The sequence below is a fragment of the Mesoplodon bidens genome, assembly GCF_964165515.1.
Source record: "Mesoplodon bidens genome assembly, chromosome: 4".
Lineage (NCBI taxonomy): Eukaryota > Metazoa > Chordata > Mammalia > Artiodactyla > Ziphiidae > Mesoplodon > Mesoplodon bidens.
The window spans coordinates 163334479-163351553 of NC_138160.1; the positions used below are offsets into that span (position 1 = coordinate 163334479).

Consider the following 17075-nt stretch of genomic DNA (forward strand, 5'->3'; position numbering starts at 1 on the left):
GAACACTCCAAAGTCATTTTACAAGGCCAGCATTACCCTGATACCAAAACCAGCTAGGGACACTGCAAGAAAAGAAAATTACAAGCCAGTGTCTCTAAACATAAATGCAAGAATCCTCAACAAACAAAATATTAGCAAACCGAATTCAACAGTACATTAAAAGGCTCATACACCATAATTAAGTGGGATTTATTCTAGGGAATGCAAGGATGGGTCACATTGGCAAATCAATCAATGTGAAATACCACATTAACAAAATGAAGGAACAAACCGTATTATCATCTGAATAGATGCAGAAAAAATTCAACGACGTGGGTATAGAGGGAACATACCTCAACATGCTAAAAGCCCACAGCTAACATCTCACACAATGGTAAAACGCTGACAGTTTTTCCTCTAAGATCAGGAACAAGACAAAGGATGCCACTGTATTCAACATAGTATTGGAAGTCTTCTTATCCAGAGCAATTAGGCAAGGGAAAAAAGGCATCCAAATTAGAAAGGCAGAAGTTAAACTGTCATTATTTGTATATGACATCATATTACATAGAGAAAACCCTAAAAACTTCACCCAAAAATCTGTTGGAATAAATAAATTCAGTAAAAGCTGCAGGATACAAAATCAATATATAAAATCTGAACTGCATCAAGAAAAGAATAAAATACATAGGAATAAAGTTAACAAAGGGGCAAAACGCCTGTACACTGTTATAAGACACTGATGAAAGAACTCAAAGAATACACAAATAAATGAAAAGATAGTCCATGCTCATGGATTGGAAGAATTAAACTGTCCATATTACTCAAAGCAATTCCCTATCAAAATTCCAATGGCATTCTTCACAGAAATAGAACAAACAAACACTCCTAAAATTTGTATGGAACCACAGATATCCTACTAGCCAAAGTAATCAAGAAAGAACAAAGCCAGAGGCATCATGCTCCCTGATTTCATTTGGTGTGGCACTGGAATAAAAAACAGCCACACAGACCAATGGAACAGAATCGAGAGCCCAGAAATAAACCCACACACACATGGTCAATTTACTTATGACAAAGGAGCCTAGAATATACAATGGGGGAAAGAACAGTCTCTTCAAAAAGTGGTGTTGGGAAAACTGGCCAGCCACATGGAAAAGAATGAAACACTATCTTATGCCACTCACAAAATACCACTCACAAAATTAACCCAAAGGGATTAAAAACTTGACTGTAAGACCTGAAACTATAAAACTCCTAGAAGTAAATATAGGCGGTAAGCTCTGTGACATTAGTGTTCGTGATTTTTTTTTTTTTTTTTTTTTGCATTTGACACAAAAGCAAAGGCAATAGAGACAGATGCGAGACTTCCGGGTAAGATGGCAGAAGAGTAAGACGCGGAGATCACCTTCCTCCCCACGGATACACCAGAAATACAGCTACACGTGGAACAACTCCTACAGAACACCTACTGAACGCTGGCAGAAGACCCCAGACCTCCCAAAAGGCAAGAAACTCCCCACATACCTGGGTAGGGCAAAGCGGAGAGATTCCCGCACAGAGGATCGGTGCCGAGCGGCACTCACCAGCCCGAGGGGCTTGTCTGCTCGCCCGCCAGAGCGGGCGGCGCTGGAAGCTGAGGCTCGGGCTTCGGTCAGAGCGCAGGGAGAGGACTGGGGCTGGCGGCGAGAACTCAGCCTGAAGGGGGCTAATGTGCCACAGCTAGCCGGCAGGGAGTCCGGGAAAACTCTGGAGCTGCCGAAGAGGCAAGAGACTTTTTCTTCCCTCTTGGTTTCCTGGTGCGCGAGGAGAGGGGATTAAGAGCGCTGCTTAAAGGGGCTCCACAGACGGGCGCGAGTCACGACTGAAAGCGCGGAGCCCAGTGACGGGCGTGGGATGCTGGGGCTGCTGCTGCCGCCGCCAGGAAGCCTGTGTGCGAGCGCAGGTCACTGCCCACACCGCCCTTCCGGGAGCCTGTGCAGCCCGCCACTGCCGGGGTCCCGGGATCCAGGGGCGGCTTCCCTGGGAGAACGCACGGCGCGCCTCGGGCTGGTGCAACGTCACGCCGACCTCTGCCGCTGCAGGCTCGCCCCGCACTCCGTGCCCCTCCCTCCCGCCCGGCCTGAGTGAGCCAGAGTCCCCGAAGAGGCTGCTCCTTTAACCCTGTCCTGTCTGAGCAAAGAACAGACGCCCTCCGGCGACCTACACGCAGAGGCGGGGCCAAATCCAAAGCTGAGACCCAGGAGCTGTGAGAACAAAGAAGAGAAAGGGAAACCTCTCCCAGCAGCCTCAGAAGCAGCGGATTAAAGCTCCACAATCAACTTGATGTACCCTGCATCTGTGGAATACATGAATAGACAACAAATCATCCCAAATTGAGGAGCCAGGAGTCAGTGCTGTGCCTCTGAGGTGGGAGAGCCAACTTCAGGACACTGGTCCACAAGAGACCTCCCAGCTCCACATAATATCAAACGGCGAAAATCTTCCAGAGATCTCCATCTCAACAGCAGCACCCAGCTTCACTCAACGACCAGCAAGCTACAGTGCTGGACACCCTATGCCAAACAACTAGCAAGACAGGAACACAACGCCACCCATTAGCAGAGAGGTGGCCTAAAATCATAAAAAGTCCGCAGACACCCCAAAACACACCACCAGACGTGGACCTGCCCACCAGAAAGACAAGATCCAGCCTCATCCACCAGAACACAGGCACTAGTCCCCTCCACCAGGAAGCCTACACAACCCACTAAACCAACCTTAGCCACTGGGGACAGACACCAAAAACAACGGGAACTACGAACCTGCAGCCTGCAAAAAGGAGACCCCAAACACAGTAAGATAAGCAAAATGAGAAGACAGAAAAACACACAGCAGGAGAAGGAGCAAGATAAAAACCCACCAGACCTAACAAGTGAAGAGGTAATAGGCAGTCTACCTGAAAAAGAATTCAGAATAATGATGGTAAAGATGATCCAAGATTCTATTTCCCAGATCCAAAATCTTGGAAATAGAATCGACAAAATGCAAGAAACAGTTAACAAGGACCTAGAAGAACTAAAGATGAATCAAGCATCGATTAAAAACACAATAAATGAAATAAAAAATACTCTAGATGGGATCAATAGCAGAATAACTGAGGCAGAAGAACGGATAAGTGAGGTGGAAGATAAAATAGTGGAAATAACTGCTGCAGAGCAAAATAAAGAAAAAAGAATGAAAAGAACAGAGGACAGTCTCAGAGACCTCTGGGACAACATTAAACGCACCAACATTCAAATTATAGGGGTTCCAGAAGAAGAAGAGAAAAAGAAAGGGACTGAGAAAATATTTGAAGAGATTATAGTTGAAAACTTCCCTAATATGGGAAAGGAAATAGTTAATCAAGTCCAGGAGGCACAGAGAGTCCCATACAGAATAAATCCAAGGAGAAATACGCCAAGACACATATTAATCAAACTGTCAAAAATTAAACACAAAGAAATCATATTAAAAGCAGCAAGGCAAAAACAACAAATAACACACAAGGGAATCCCCATCAGGATAACAGCTGATCTCTCAGCAGAAACTCTACAAGCCAGAAGGGAGTGGCAGGACATAATTAAAGTGATGAAGGAGAGAAACCTGCAACCAAGATTACTCTACCCAGCAAGGATCTCATTCAGATTTGATGGAGAAATTAAAACGTTTACAGACAAGCAAAAGCTGAGAGAGTTCAGCACCACCAAACCAGCTTTACAACAAATGCTAAAGGAACTTCTCTAGGCAAGAAACACAACAGAAGGAAAAGACCTACAATAACGAACCCAAAACAATTAAGAAAATGGGAATAGGAACATACATATCGATAATTACCTTAAATGTAAATGGACTAAATGCTCCCACCAAAAGACACAGATTGGCTGAATGGATACAAAAACAAGACCCATATATATGCTGTCTACAAGAGACCCACTTCAGACCTAGAGACACATACAGACTGAAAGTAAGGGGATGGAAAAAGATATTCCATGCAAATGGAAACCAAAAGAAAGCTGGAGTAGCAATTCTCATATCAGACAAAATAGACTTTAAAGACTACTAGAAGAGACAAAGAAGGACACTACATAATGATCAACGGATCGATCCAAGAAGAAGATATAACAATTGTAAATATTTATGCACCCAACATAGGAGCACCTCAATACATAAGGCAAATACTAACAGCCATAAAAGGAGAAATCGACAGTAACACAATCATAGTAGGGGACTTTAACACCCCACTTTCACCAATGGACAGATCATCCAAAATGAAAATAAATAAGGAAACACAAGCTTTAAATGATACATCAAACAAGATGGACTTAATTGATATTTATAGGACATTCCATCCAAAAACAACAGAATACACATTTTTCTCAAGTGCTCATGGAACATTCTCCAGGATAGATCATATCTAGGGTCACAAATCAAGCCTTGGTAAATTTAAGAAAATTGAAATTGTATCAAGTATCTTTTCCGACCACAATGCTATGAGACTAGATATCAATTACAGGAAAAGATCTGTAAAAAATACAAACACATGGAGGCTAAACAATACACTACTTAATAACGAAGTGATCACTGAAGAAATCAAAGAGGAAATTTAAAAATACCTAGAAACAAATGACAATGGAGACACGACGACCCAAAACCTATGGGATGCAGCAAAAGCAGTTCTAAGAGGGAAGTTTATAGCAATACAATCCCACCTTAAGAAACAGGAAACATCTCGAATAAACAACCTAACCTTGCACCTAAAGCAATTAGAGAAAGAAGAACAAAAACACCCCAAAGTTGGCAGAAGGAAAGAAATCATAAAAATCAGATCAGAAATAAATGAAAAAGAAATGAAGGAAACGATAGCAAAGATCAATAAAACTAAAAGCTGGTTCTTTGAGAAGATAAACAAAATTGATCAACCATTAGCCAGACTCATCAAGAAAAAAAAGGGAGAAGACTCAAATCAATAGAATTAGAAATGAAAAAGGAGAAGTAACAACTGACACTGCAGAAATACAAAAGATCATGAGAGGTTACTACAAGCAACTCTATGCCAATAAAATGGACAAGCTGGAAGAAATGGACAAATTCTTAGAAATGCACAACCGGCCAAGACTGAATCAGGAAGAAATAGAAAATATAAACAGACCAATCACAAGTACTGAAATTGAAACTGTGATAAAAAATCTTCCAACAAACAAAAGCCCAGGACCAGATGGCTTCACAGGCGAATTCTATCAAACATTTAGAGAAGAGCTAACACCTATCCTTCTCAAACTCTTCCAAAATATAGCAGAGGGAGGAACACTCCCAAACTCATTCTGCGAGGCCACCATCACCTTGATACCAAAACCAGACAAGGATGTCACAAAGAAAGAAAACTACAGGCCAATATCACTGATGAACATACATGCAAAAATCCTCAACAAAATACTAGCAAACAGAATCCAACAGCACATTAAAAGGATCATACACCATGATCAAGTGGGGTTTATTCCAGGAATGCAAGGATTCTTCAATATACGCAAATCAATCAACGTGATACACCATATTAACAAATTGAAGGAGAAAAACCATATGATCATCTCTATAGATGCAGAGAAAGCTTTCGACAAAATTCAACACCCATTTATGATAAAAACCCTGCAGAAAGTAGGCATAGAGGGAACTTTCCTCAACATCATTAAGGCCATATATGACAAACCCACAGCCAGCATCGTCCTCAATGGTGAAAAACTGAAACCATTTCCACTAAGATCAGGAACAAGACAAGGTTGCCCACTCTCACCACTCTTATTCAACATAGTTTTGGAAGTTTTAGCCACAGCAATCAGAGAAGAAAAGGAAATAAAAGGAATCCAAATCGGAAAAGAAGAAGTAAAGCTGTCACTGTTTGCAGATGACATGATACTATACATAGAGAATCCTAAGGATGCTACCAGAAAACTACTAGAGCTAATCAATGAATTTGGTAAAGTAGCAGGATACAAAATTAATGCACAGAAATCTCTGGCATTCCTATATACTAATGATGAAAAATCTGAAAGTGAAATCAAGGAAACACTCCCATTTACCATTGCAACAAAAAGAATAAAATATCTAGGAAAAAACCTACCTAAGGAGACAAAAGACCTGTATGCAGAAAATTATAAGACACTGATGAAAGAAATTAAAGATGATACAAATAGATGGAGCGATGCACCATGTTCTTGGATTGGAAGAATCAACATTGTGAAAATGACTCTACTACCCAAAGCAATCTACAGATTCAATGCAATCCCTATCAAACTACCACTGGCATTTTTCACAGAACTAGAGCAAAAAATGTTGCAATTTGTATGGAAACACAAAAGACCCTGAATAGCCAAAGCAATCTTGAGAACGAAAAATGGAGCTGGAGGAATCAGGCTCCCTGACTTCAGACTATACTACAAAGCTACAGTAATCAAGACAGTATGGTACTGGCACAAAAACAGAAAGACAGATCAATGGAACAGGATAGAAAGCCCAGAGATAAACCCACGGACATATGGTCACCTTATCTTTGATAAAGGAGGCAGGAATGTACAGTGGAGAAAGGACAGTCTCTTCAATAAGTGGTGCTGGGAAAACTGGACAGGGACATGTAAAAGTATGAGATTAGATCACTCCCTAACACCATACACAAAAATAAGCTCAAAATGGATTAAAGACCTAAGTAAGGCCAGACACTATCAAACTCTTAGAGGAAAACATAGGCAGAACACTCTATGACATAAATCACAGCAAGATCCTTTTGGACCCACCTCCTAGAGAAATGGAAATAAAGACAAAAATAAACACATGGGACCTAATGAAACTTAAAAGCTTTTGCACAGCAAAGGAAACCATAAACAAGACCAAAAGACAACCCTCAGAATGGGAGAAAATATTTGTAAATGAAGCAACTGACAAAGGATTAATCTCCAAAATTTATAAGCAGCTCATGCAGCTCAATAACAAAAAAACAAACAACCCAATCCAAAAATGGGCAGAAGACCGAAATAGACATTTCTCCACAGAAGATATACAGACTGCCAACAAACACATGAAAGGATGCTCAACATCTTTACTCATTAGAGAAATGCAAATCAAAACTACAATGAGATATCATCTCACACCAGTCAGAATGGCCATCATCAAAAAATCTACAAACAATAAATGCTGGAGAGGGTGTGGAAAAAAAGGAACACTCTTGCACTGCTGGTGGGAATGTGAATTGGTACAGCCACTATGGAGAACGGTATGGAGGTTCCTTAAAAAACTAAAAATAGAACTACCATATGACCCAGCAATCCCACTACTGGGCATAGACCCTGAGAAAACCATAATTCAAAAAGAGACATGTACCAAAATGTTCATTGCAGCCCTATTTACAATAGCCCGGAGATGGAAACAACCTAAGTGTCCATCATCGGATGAATGGGTAAAGAAGATGTGGCACATATATACAATGGAATATTACTCAGCCATAAAAAGAAATGAAATTGAGCTATTTGTAATGAGGTGGATAGACCTAGAGTCTGTCATACAGAGTGAAGTAAGTCAGAAAGAGAAAGACAAATACTGTATGCTGACACATATATATGGAATTTAAGAAAAAAAATGTCATGAAGAACATAGGGGTAAGACAGGAATACAGACACAGACCTACTAGAGAATGGACTTGAGGATATGGGGAGGGGGAAGGGTAAGCTGTGACAAAGTGAAAGAGCGGCATGGACATATATACACTGCCAGACGTAAGGTAGATAGCTAGTGGGAAGCAGCCGCATAGCACAGGGAGATCAGCTCGGTGCTTTGTGACCGCCTGGAGGGGTGGGATAGGGAGGGTGGGAGGACGCAAAAGGGAGGGGATATGGGAACATATGTATATGTATAACTGATTAAATTTGTTATAAAGCAAAAAAAATAAAAATAAAAAGCAAAGGCAATAAAAGCACAAACCAACAAGTGGGATTATATCAAACTAAAAAGCTTTTGCCCAGCAAAGAAATCATCCACAAAATAAGGCACTACACTGAACGAGAGAAAATATTTGCAAATCACCTATGTGATAAGGGAAGAATATCCAAAATATATAAAGAATTCATACAACTCAATAGCAAAAAACGCAAATAATTTGATTATAAAATAAGCAGAGGATCTGTATAGACACTTTCCCAAAGAAGACACACAGATGGCCAACAGGTACATAAAAAGATGCTCATCGTCACTAATTACTAGAGAAATGCAAATCAAAACTCCAATGGGGTGCCACCTCACACCGGTCAGAACGGCCATCATTAAAAAGTCTACAAGTAAGAAATGCTGGAGAGGGTGGAGAAAACGGAACCCTCCTACACTGTTGGTGGGGATGTAAACTGATACAGCCGCTATGGAAAACAGTATGGAGGTTCCTCAAAAAACTAAAAATAGAGTTACCATATGATCCAGCAATCCCACTCCTGGGCGTATAGCCAGACAAAACTATACATGCACTCCTATGTTCAAAACAGCACTATTCACAATAGGCAAGACACCGAAGCAACCTTAAGTGTCCATCGACAGGGAAATGGATAAAGAAGATGGGGTACATATATACAGTGGAATACTACTCGGCCATAAAAAAGAATGAAATAGTGCCATTTGCAGCAACATGGATGGAACTAGAGATTATCATACTAAGTAAGCCAGAAAGACCACATGATATCACTTATATGTGGAATCTAAAATATGACATAAATGGACCTATCCATGAAACAGAAACAGACTCGTAGACCTGGAGAACAGACTTGTGGTTGCCAAGGGGAAGGTTGGGCGGGGGAGGGATGGATTGGGAGTTTGGGATTAGCAGATGCAAACTGTTATATATTAGAATGGATAAACAACAAGGTCCTACTGTACAGCACAGGGAACTATATTCAATATCCTGTGATAAACCATAATGAAAAGACTATATATATGTATGTAAAACTGAATCACTTTGCTGTACAGCAGAAATTAACACAATGTTGTAAATCACCTAGACAGCAATAAAATCAATTTTAAAAGGTACACATTTTCAGTTTTAAAATAAATAAGTCATGGGGATCTAATATACAGCATGGTAACTATAGTTAATAATACTGTATTACCTATCTGAAAGTTGCTAAGCGAGTGGAACCTGGAAGTTCTCATCACAAGTAAGACATTTTTTTGTAACTATATGGTGACAGACGTTAACTAGACTTGCTGTGGTGATCATTTCACAATATATACGAATACTGAATCATTATGTTGTACCCCTGAAACTAATATAATGTTATATGTTAATTTTACCTTAATAAATAAGAAAATTAAACAATTCTACGTGTATTGATATAGGGAGCTTAGTGTCCCCCCAAGTCTTGCTGCCAAGCAGGGACAACGTGAGGAGTGTATTCTGGGAGCCCCAGGCAGCGATTTAATTCCAATCCACTGTATTACCTGGACACCTACGATGTATAGATTGCTGCGCTTCATTGTGAGATAAACAGTAGGAACTGGAGAGTCTACTTTTGGGGAAGAGCGGATTGGGGTTGAGTACAGACTCTCAGGGGCCAGAGGGAGAAAATAGATCTTCTTTAACTTTTAAGGGAGATTCTGCTTCCTATACCCATGGAGTGAGTATCTCCAGATTCAGGTCTCTTTGCAAATAAGTCTGCACATCCTGGCAAGGAGTTATGAGTTCCAGTAATGGGACCTCACAGCGACCCAGTGGAACCAGTCCTGCCTTGACTCATGTGGGGCTGGAGGCTGCATCTGACTCATTTCTTCAACATCTATTCACTGACTTCCTACTATGTGCCAGGCACCGTTCAAGGCTCTGGGGACACGGCTAGGAACAAAATGGATGAAAATCCTTGCCATCATGATGTGTGCAAGCTAGATGGAGAGAGTCAAAATAAACTGAAGTCTAAACTATAGTGTATGTCACACACTATTGCTACTATGTGTAAAAGAGAGAACTAATGAGAACCTACTGTACAGCACAGAGAACTCTACTCAGTGCTCTGTGGCGACCTAAATGGGAAGGAAATCCAAAAAAAGAGGGAATATATGTACACATATAGCTGATTCACTTTGCTGTACAGCAGAAACTAGCACAACATTGTAAAGCAACTATACTCCAATAATAATTAATACAAATATATGGAGTATGTCAGATGGTGACCAGTGGAAAGGATTGAAATCAAGGCGGGAGAAGAGAGAGAGCACGTGTAGTGGTGGTTGTAATTTTAAGTACAGTCCTGTGACTGTCAGGAATACAGGCCACTCTCCCCCAGTCCGAGAACTTAGCAGACACCACAGAACTTCCAGAAGGCATTCCCACGTCTGCTCCATTCCTGCCGAGCTCTCTGTGAGGCACTTCCCAACACAAAGAGGATGTGGGAGAAAGGTAACAGTTAAAGGGACCCGTTCCAGGCTCCTTGAATTGCAGCGCCTGCTTATTCCAGGAAGTAACTCTTGAACCCTACTCCATGGAAAGGCAACTTCCATCCCTCCCTCCCTCCCTCCCTCCCTCCCTCCCTCTGATCCGATATTCACTCCTTCCCCAGTTGCTTGGTTGGGAGGAGTTGCTCAGGACTGGAATAGCCCTTTACAGTTTCTCTCTTCCTGTCCTTGAGGGTGACGCGTTTTCTGTTCCTCTGGGCCCCAGGTTTACTAAGGCAGGCTCTGCCCTGGCAGGGGATGGGGGGCGGCGCAGAAGCACGGGGGCATGGGGAGAGAGCGGGATAAATTCCAAGTGGAGTGGTAAGGAAAGACCGAATGTGAAAACTGCATTCTTCAATTCTGCTTCTCCAAAACGAATCTCCAGCTACCTGACTCCTGTATCCACTATGCAATTGGTTCTTTGGAATCTGAGGGGGTGGGATGGAGATAGAGGTGCGATAAATCAACTGCTTCTCTCAATCCCATTAGCATCTACCGTTCATTGAATTTCTATATGCCAGGTGCTTTGCTAATTTCTAAAAGTAGCAATATATCATCTCAGTGAATTATCACAGTGCCCCTATACGGTTTGCATTATTATCCCCACTTGACAGATGTATGGACACTGAGGCTCAGAGAGGTTAGGTAACTTGTCCAAAGTCAATAAGTAAGTATATGGCATTCATATCCTTGTCTTCCTGACTCCAAGATCCAGGAGCTTTCTGGTATACTGTGCTGTCTTCTGGGGAAGGCTGTGAAAACCTGTGTTCTCTCAGAGATATACCCACCAGGCTACATCTTCTATCAGGACCCAGTGGCCTACATCTGGGGAAAGTTCAGTTCCAAGGCTGGGGCTTCCTGGAACTTTCTGAAACTGACCGACCATCGAATAGGGCCAGGATAATTCAACAGTGTTATTTTTCCTAACCTTTCTCTCCTGCTTCCAGAGTCAAGGAGGAATTTGTCTTTAGGGGTCGTACCTTCCCCCAACTTTTGGGACAGGTGAGTTCCCTTTTGGAATCCAAAGGAAGGCAGGAGTTCCCAATTCTACTCGCAGCCCTGCTTCAGGACACTGGTGTGTAACGCAAAGAAGGCGAGACTTGGAGACCTGGATTGGAGTCCTGCTGCACCGCTGGCTCTCTCTGGGGCCTTGGGGGCGGGGTGACGGGGGTGGTGGTGGCTTCACGTCTCTGAGCCTCAATTTCTTTATCCATAAAATGAGGATAATCACACCTGTACTTAGAAGGTCGTTGTGACGGGTGGGCGGACGAAAGGCTTCTCTACCTATAAAGCACTATGCAGAAGGCAGGTGATCTTACAAGCACTCACTGAAGGACAGATTGTTTTCTAAGAGCCTCAAGGCCTCTGTGTGGTTTTGTTCATCACTCTGTTAACTCCTTTCTCTAAAGTTTTCACTAAGGCTACTGCGGTCCCCACGGGAAGTAGAGTCTGTCTCTGATTTTTAAACAACCAACTTGCTGACCATGTGTAAAACATACCACAAAACAGAAAAAAATTACCATCTTGTTTAGGAGGCCAAGAAAGCCATACGCACTGAACCCCTACAATGGAGAAGGTATGATAATTTACCAACTCAACAGTATGGAAAAAAAAGCAGCTCTTCATATCAAGAGAGAAAAAAATTATGCTTCCATGTAACTTCTGAACGAACATTAGAAACAACAAACAAACAAACAAAAGCCTTCACCTTGTTTTCATTCAGCTAGGGGCCCCTTCTGGAAGATACTCTTCCAGTTGGAGGTCCTGCCTCAGGATGCACCTCAGTCCGGATGAACTTTGTTACTAGAGCCTCTTAAGTCAGGCCTACTTCACACTGGCCTCCTGAGGATGACACCAATTCTCTCTGAAATGCATTGAGTCTTCAGGTGCAACTTCCAGAAGAGAAGATGAGAATCTAGGAGGCGTTTGGGTGAAAGTGTAGCTTTAGCCTAACTTGGTGTGAGAGCTAAAGACGGCACTTAGATGGTGCCTTCAGGGACAGAGTCACTGGCTGATAAAGTGTGATCAAGTCCCAGTGTCTGAAGGATATTAGGGTGCTTCAGAAGTCTGAGAAAGACAGCTTGGCCCAAAGAAGGAAGGAGAGCAAGGGCAAGCAATTCTGCAGTGCAGCCAGTTTCCAGGAGGTGGCAACAGCTTCCTTTACATTCTCCCAAACCCACTGGAATGCAAACAGGAAGTGCACATCCCTGAAAGTAAAACTGATCAACAATGAGGTCTTCTGTTCTCTCCCCTGTCCCTCCTTCCTTCTGTGACAACACCTTGCCAACTCACTAAATTCTCAGCTGGCAGCAACACCTAGACGGAAAGCAAGCAACGACTCCAAATAGATAGTGGTTAGCCTGATCCTTCACCATCAAGGAGAGCCAGATACTTATAAATTCCATCCCTGTCTCAGCCAGCGAATCATGCCTTAGCAATTTCCTCCCACCAGCATGCCACTGGTTAATACCTGCAGCAGCAGGCAGCTGGACCAAGAACTGCCTGCAGGAGCGAGGGAAAACAGCTTTTTGGTAAAACAAACAGCGGGACTATCAAATATGAGATAATTGTTAGGGGAAATATGCCCAGCTCTCACATCTTTTAATATACCTAGCACTTTATCTGTATTGATCTGCTTCTGCTAAAGAGGAAATTCAGAGTTTATCTACCTGTCTGTGCAATCAAGTGTGTTGCTGGACCTATTGGCAAATTACAGGAGCCCCATCAGGATCCTGCTTTTTAGTTTCTAATTTCCGCACCCATGGCAAACATGAATAATCAGCAAAGTTAATCAACACTTGATCTCTCAGGCGCCGTGCGTGTCCAATATCCTGAAATTGGAGGGGCAAGCAGGCAACAGGCATTCCCAACTCTTGGAGGGAGGATGCTCAATACCAGACACCCAATAGTGCAAATCATTTAGGAGTCAGGGGACGGGAATAGCCTGGGGCATTCAAGTTAGGAAGACAACCCGAGTAAACAATTCTAAAAGCTACACGGACGGCCAGTCCTGACGCCAGCGAGGGTAGGGTGAGTACTATTAGGAACTACTTTAAAAATCTACTTACTCATAGAAAGTTGTCCATCCGGTTTCATCACTCTTGGTGGCTAGGAGGCCAGTGTTCCCATCATAGGTCATGAGGCCAAGCTCCAAGTTCTGCGTGGACACGACTTTGAGACCTCCATTGGTGCCCACTGTGAGAGTGATGATCTGGTTGTCAGGCATGAGCAGGTGGCGGGGCATGCCACTGCTGTCCCGACGGATCTTCAGGGAATTTCCATTATTGTCAATCAACTCAGTGACATCATTGTCGGCACTATACGTGAAATTGTACAAGTACTCCCCTGTCACCAGGCTCACAGTGTACTGGTGGATGCCATCGGCGTTGAAGACGTACAACTCCTGTTCTCCGGGAGATGCAGCCTCATACTGGTTGAAAGCATTCAGGACGGGCTTGTTCTTGCTGACCGCCCTGATCCGAATATTTCCGAGGTCTGCGATGTAGATGGTACCATCGGGAGCTACAGCTAAGGATGATGGGGAATTCAAGATGGCATCAGTTGCATAGGCATCATCTCCGGCGTAGCAGTTGCAATTGACATCGTTTTTGCAGTCACAGTCAGAGGCTGCCCCCGCTAAAAGGCAGATCTCCCCATTGGTTGTTACCTGGCGTAGACGGTTAATCTTCTTCTCATCTGTCTCGGTGATATAGAGGACCCCAGTGTGAGAGAGGGCAATGGCACTGGCTGACTCCAGAGCAGAGTGAATGGCTAGTTTGCTGAGCGAGTAGTCAATGCCAGGAACCTGGCAGTGCATGGGGCGTCCCGCAATGATGCTGACTTGGTGGTTCTCGGTGATGCGAAGGATGACGTTGTTCTCTAGAACATACAGGGAGTTGTCCATGGGGTTGATGGCAAGGTCTGTTGGCCATTCCAGGCGAACCTGTGGATGATATGGCACCAAATTCAAGAACAGCCTCTAATGTGCTCAGTGTTTAACTGTGCAGGGCACTTCTATTGATTTTATGCAACTGGGAGAAAAGACTGACTTTTTTTTTTTTTTTTTTTTTTTTTTTACTAACACACTGTACGAGACGCGCCCATCATGGAACCACTTGCTCATTGCCTATGCTGGGTGTACGCAATAGCGAAGAAGTAACTTGGAACAGACATCTCCTGCTTTATCAACTGCTGTGGCTAGAGTAGGTCATGGCTAGAGTAGGTCACCAGTTCTACCCATGATGCTCTTGACAGCCCCAGATAACTGGACCAGGGTCAGAGTCATCACATACAGTTAGGTGGTTCGCAGCACAGAGGGCTAGTGTGATGCAGCCCATACTCTGCTCACCAAGCTGTGGCCCTGAGAAGGCTAGGTTCATTTAGCATCTTTATCCGATTCACGACAAGGAGCCACACAGTTTAGAAGGTGTCCCTGACCCAAGGGCAGCCAATGCACAGGCTGGCCAGCGAACTACAACCTGAGTGTTTGCTTGAAAAAGTGAACTGGACCAAACACATCCCTTCTCTGCAGAATCTGAAATGAAAACCTCAGTAACTAGTGGTCAGTTAGTTGAGGAACTTGAGCTGAAATTAATGAAGTTGACTGAGGGTGGAAAAGGCCCTTTTGGAAGAGTAAACATAGACTCCAGGTTGTTTGAAGACCCTTATATTCAAGTCCCGTTTTTGTAAATCAACTATACTCCAATAAAAATTTTAAAAAAGAAGTATGAAGTCCCATTTCTCCTGTGGTACATTCGAGTGAGCCTCTGTTCTCTGCCAACAGGTAAGAACCTGGACTAAAAGACTATCACTTGGGGGAACATGGCAGAGGGATCTGCTTTAGTTACTACTGCGCAAAGTAAAGGTTTATCTAGTGAGGATGCAATCATTTCAGATTAACAGGGAAGTTCTGATTGACATGTAATACTGTATGGTACATTCTCAAACCTGCAATAATGATGAAGAAGAAAGGTAATTACACGGTAACTCCTACCCTATAATCTGCCATGGCTGGAGTGTGTCACCAGCTCCACTCTTCTGGGCAGAATTTCCCTCTCCCATTCTCTTTTTCTACTTCTCTCTCATTTCTATCTGACATGTCCCATTCCATCCTGCTGTCTAGCTCACCTGAAGCCTTCTGCAAACAAACCTGGGATCTGTATCTATATCACCTCCTCCCCCTCCACTTCCGACCCAAACAGGCCCCAGGTGAGAACTTCAGGCCCAGAACCAGGTGTGGCGTAGTGATGAGAAGTGAGAGAAAGAGAGAGAGAGAGAAAGAGAGAAAGAAAGAGAGACAGAGAGAGAGTGAGTGAGTCCCACCTGGGCCACGTCCATGCTGGAGTCACAGCTCAGTGGCCGGACAGCAGTGAGGTCATTGGAACCCAGCAAGGTGGAGATGATTCCATTCTGGTCAACCTTGCGGATCATGGTGGCGTCGACAAAGTACATGAGCCCGTTCTTGTCAACTGCAATACCTGAGCAAGACAAACAGTGGGAGTGCGTCTCTTGGCAAAGAGCAGGGCTGGCAGGATGGGGTTGGGGGGTAGGGATGCCCTACCGGGCATTACCTTCTTGGATTAGGGACCTGACTGGAGTAGCACACTGAGAGCTGTGGCTCTCAGTCTTTTAAGGTGATACCCCTTCTCAGGGGCACTGTGCTAGATCTGCCTAATTCCTGGGGCACTGGCTGTTTCACCATGCAGCCAAAGAATGAACCTTGGGCTGCAAATGAACTAAGGCTGCAAATGAAGGAATGGGGAGATCATTTTGCATCTGCTCTTTTTAGAAAAGATGTTATTTTCCCAAGTTCACTGCTTAAAAAATTATTGGTAGTAAATTACTTGAATACCCTTCACAACTGACTGCAACAGTGAGGTTGGGAAACAGCGACCCTTGCAGTCACAAACTCCTAAGTCAACAAGTATCCTCCAGGAAGTATTCCCAATGAAGCCTCCTTGACTCCATCGATACTCTGGGGGGAATGCTGGTCTTAGCACTCCCTTGGTAAGAGGTAGACAGCAGCTTCTATTTCTTTTGCATTTTCACCCCAGGGTGCAAGCCCAAGGCTCCCCGTCCTTATTTCATGCTGCTGTGTGCTTTCAGCATAGCTAAAAATGCTAACAAGAATTGGACCTCCAAATGACGGGTCCTTAACCTTCTTTTTTTTTTCCTTTTTTTTTTTTTTTTTTTTTTTTTTTAACATGCCCTTAACCTTCAGTTAGCCCTTTTCAAACAGAGATCCATCAGGGCCAAGAACTGCACTCCCCCGCCCCCAAATCCAGGCCCTTGGAAATGATACCCATTCTTAATTGCTACCATTATGGGGCATTTGCAAAATGTCAGGTACTGTGCTTTTGACTTTAGATACACTATTATCTAACAGAACAGCTGCGGAGTGCTTGGAGGCCCTCCTACCCGGCTCTGTTCTGTCTGCAGCCCACACAGCTGGCGCTCTGGCTCGAGGAGCGAACATTTCCTCCTGACTCTCTGTGACTGGCAGCAGCCAGCAATCTCCAGGAGCAAATCCACCCCGCTTTCCATTTGCAGCCTTAAAGACATTTGCGGGTGATGAAGTTTACCTCAAATAAATAAATCCGGTTTCTTTAAGAAACATTCACCCA

General features: G+C 43.4%; 1 protein-coding gene across 11 annotated transcripts in view; it reads right to left on the reverse strand.

The window, feature by feature from the left end:
* The window catches only part of TENM2 (teneurin transmembrane protein 2), a 536125-nt gene that overhangs the window by 53289 nt on the left and 465761 nt on the right, over nt 1-17075 (reverse strand). For all 11 annotated transcript variants that reach the window (XM_081231705.1, XM_081231704.1, XM_081231698.1 and 8 more), the window contains 2 exons: nt 15775-15929; nt 13521-14395 (listed from right to left, as the gene is read on the reverse strand). In XM_081231705.1, the coding sequence (XP_081087831.1) occupies nt 13521-14395; nt 15775-15929 (1030 nt within the window). The remainder of the gene's footprint in view (nt 1-13520; nt 14396-15774; nt 15930-17075) is intronic.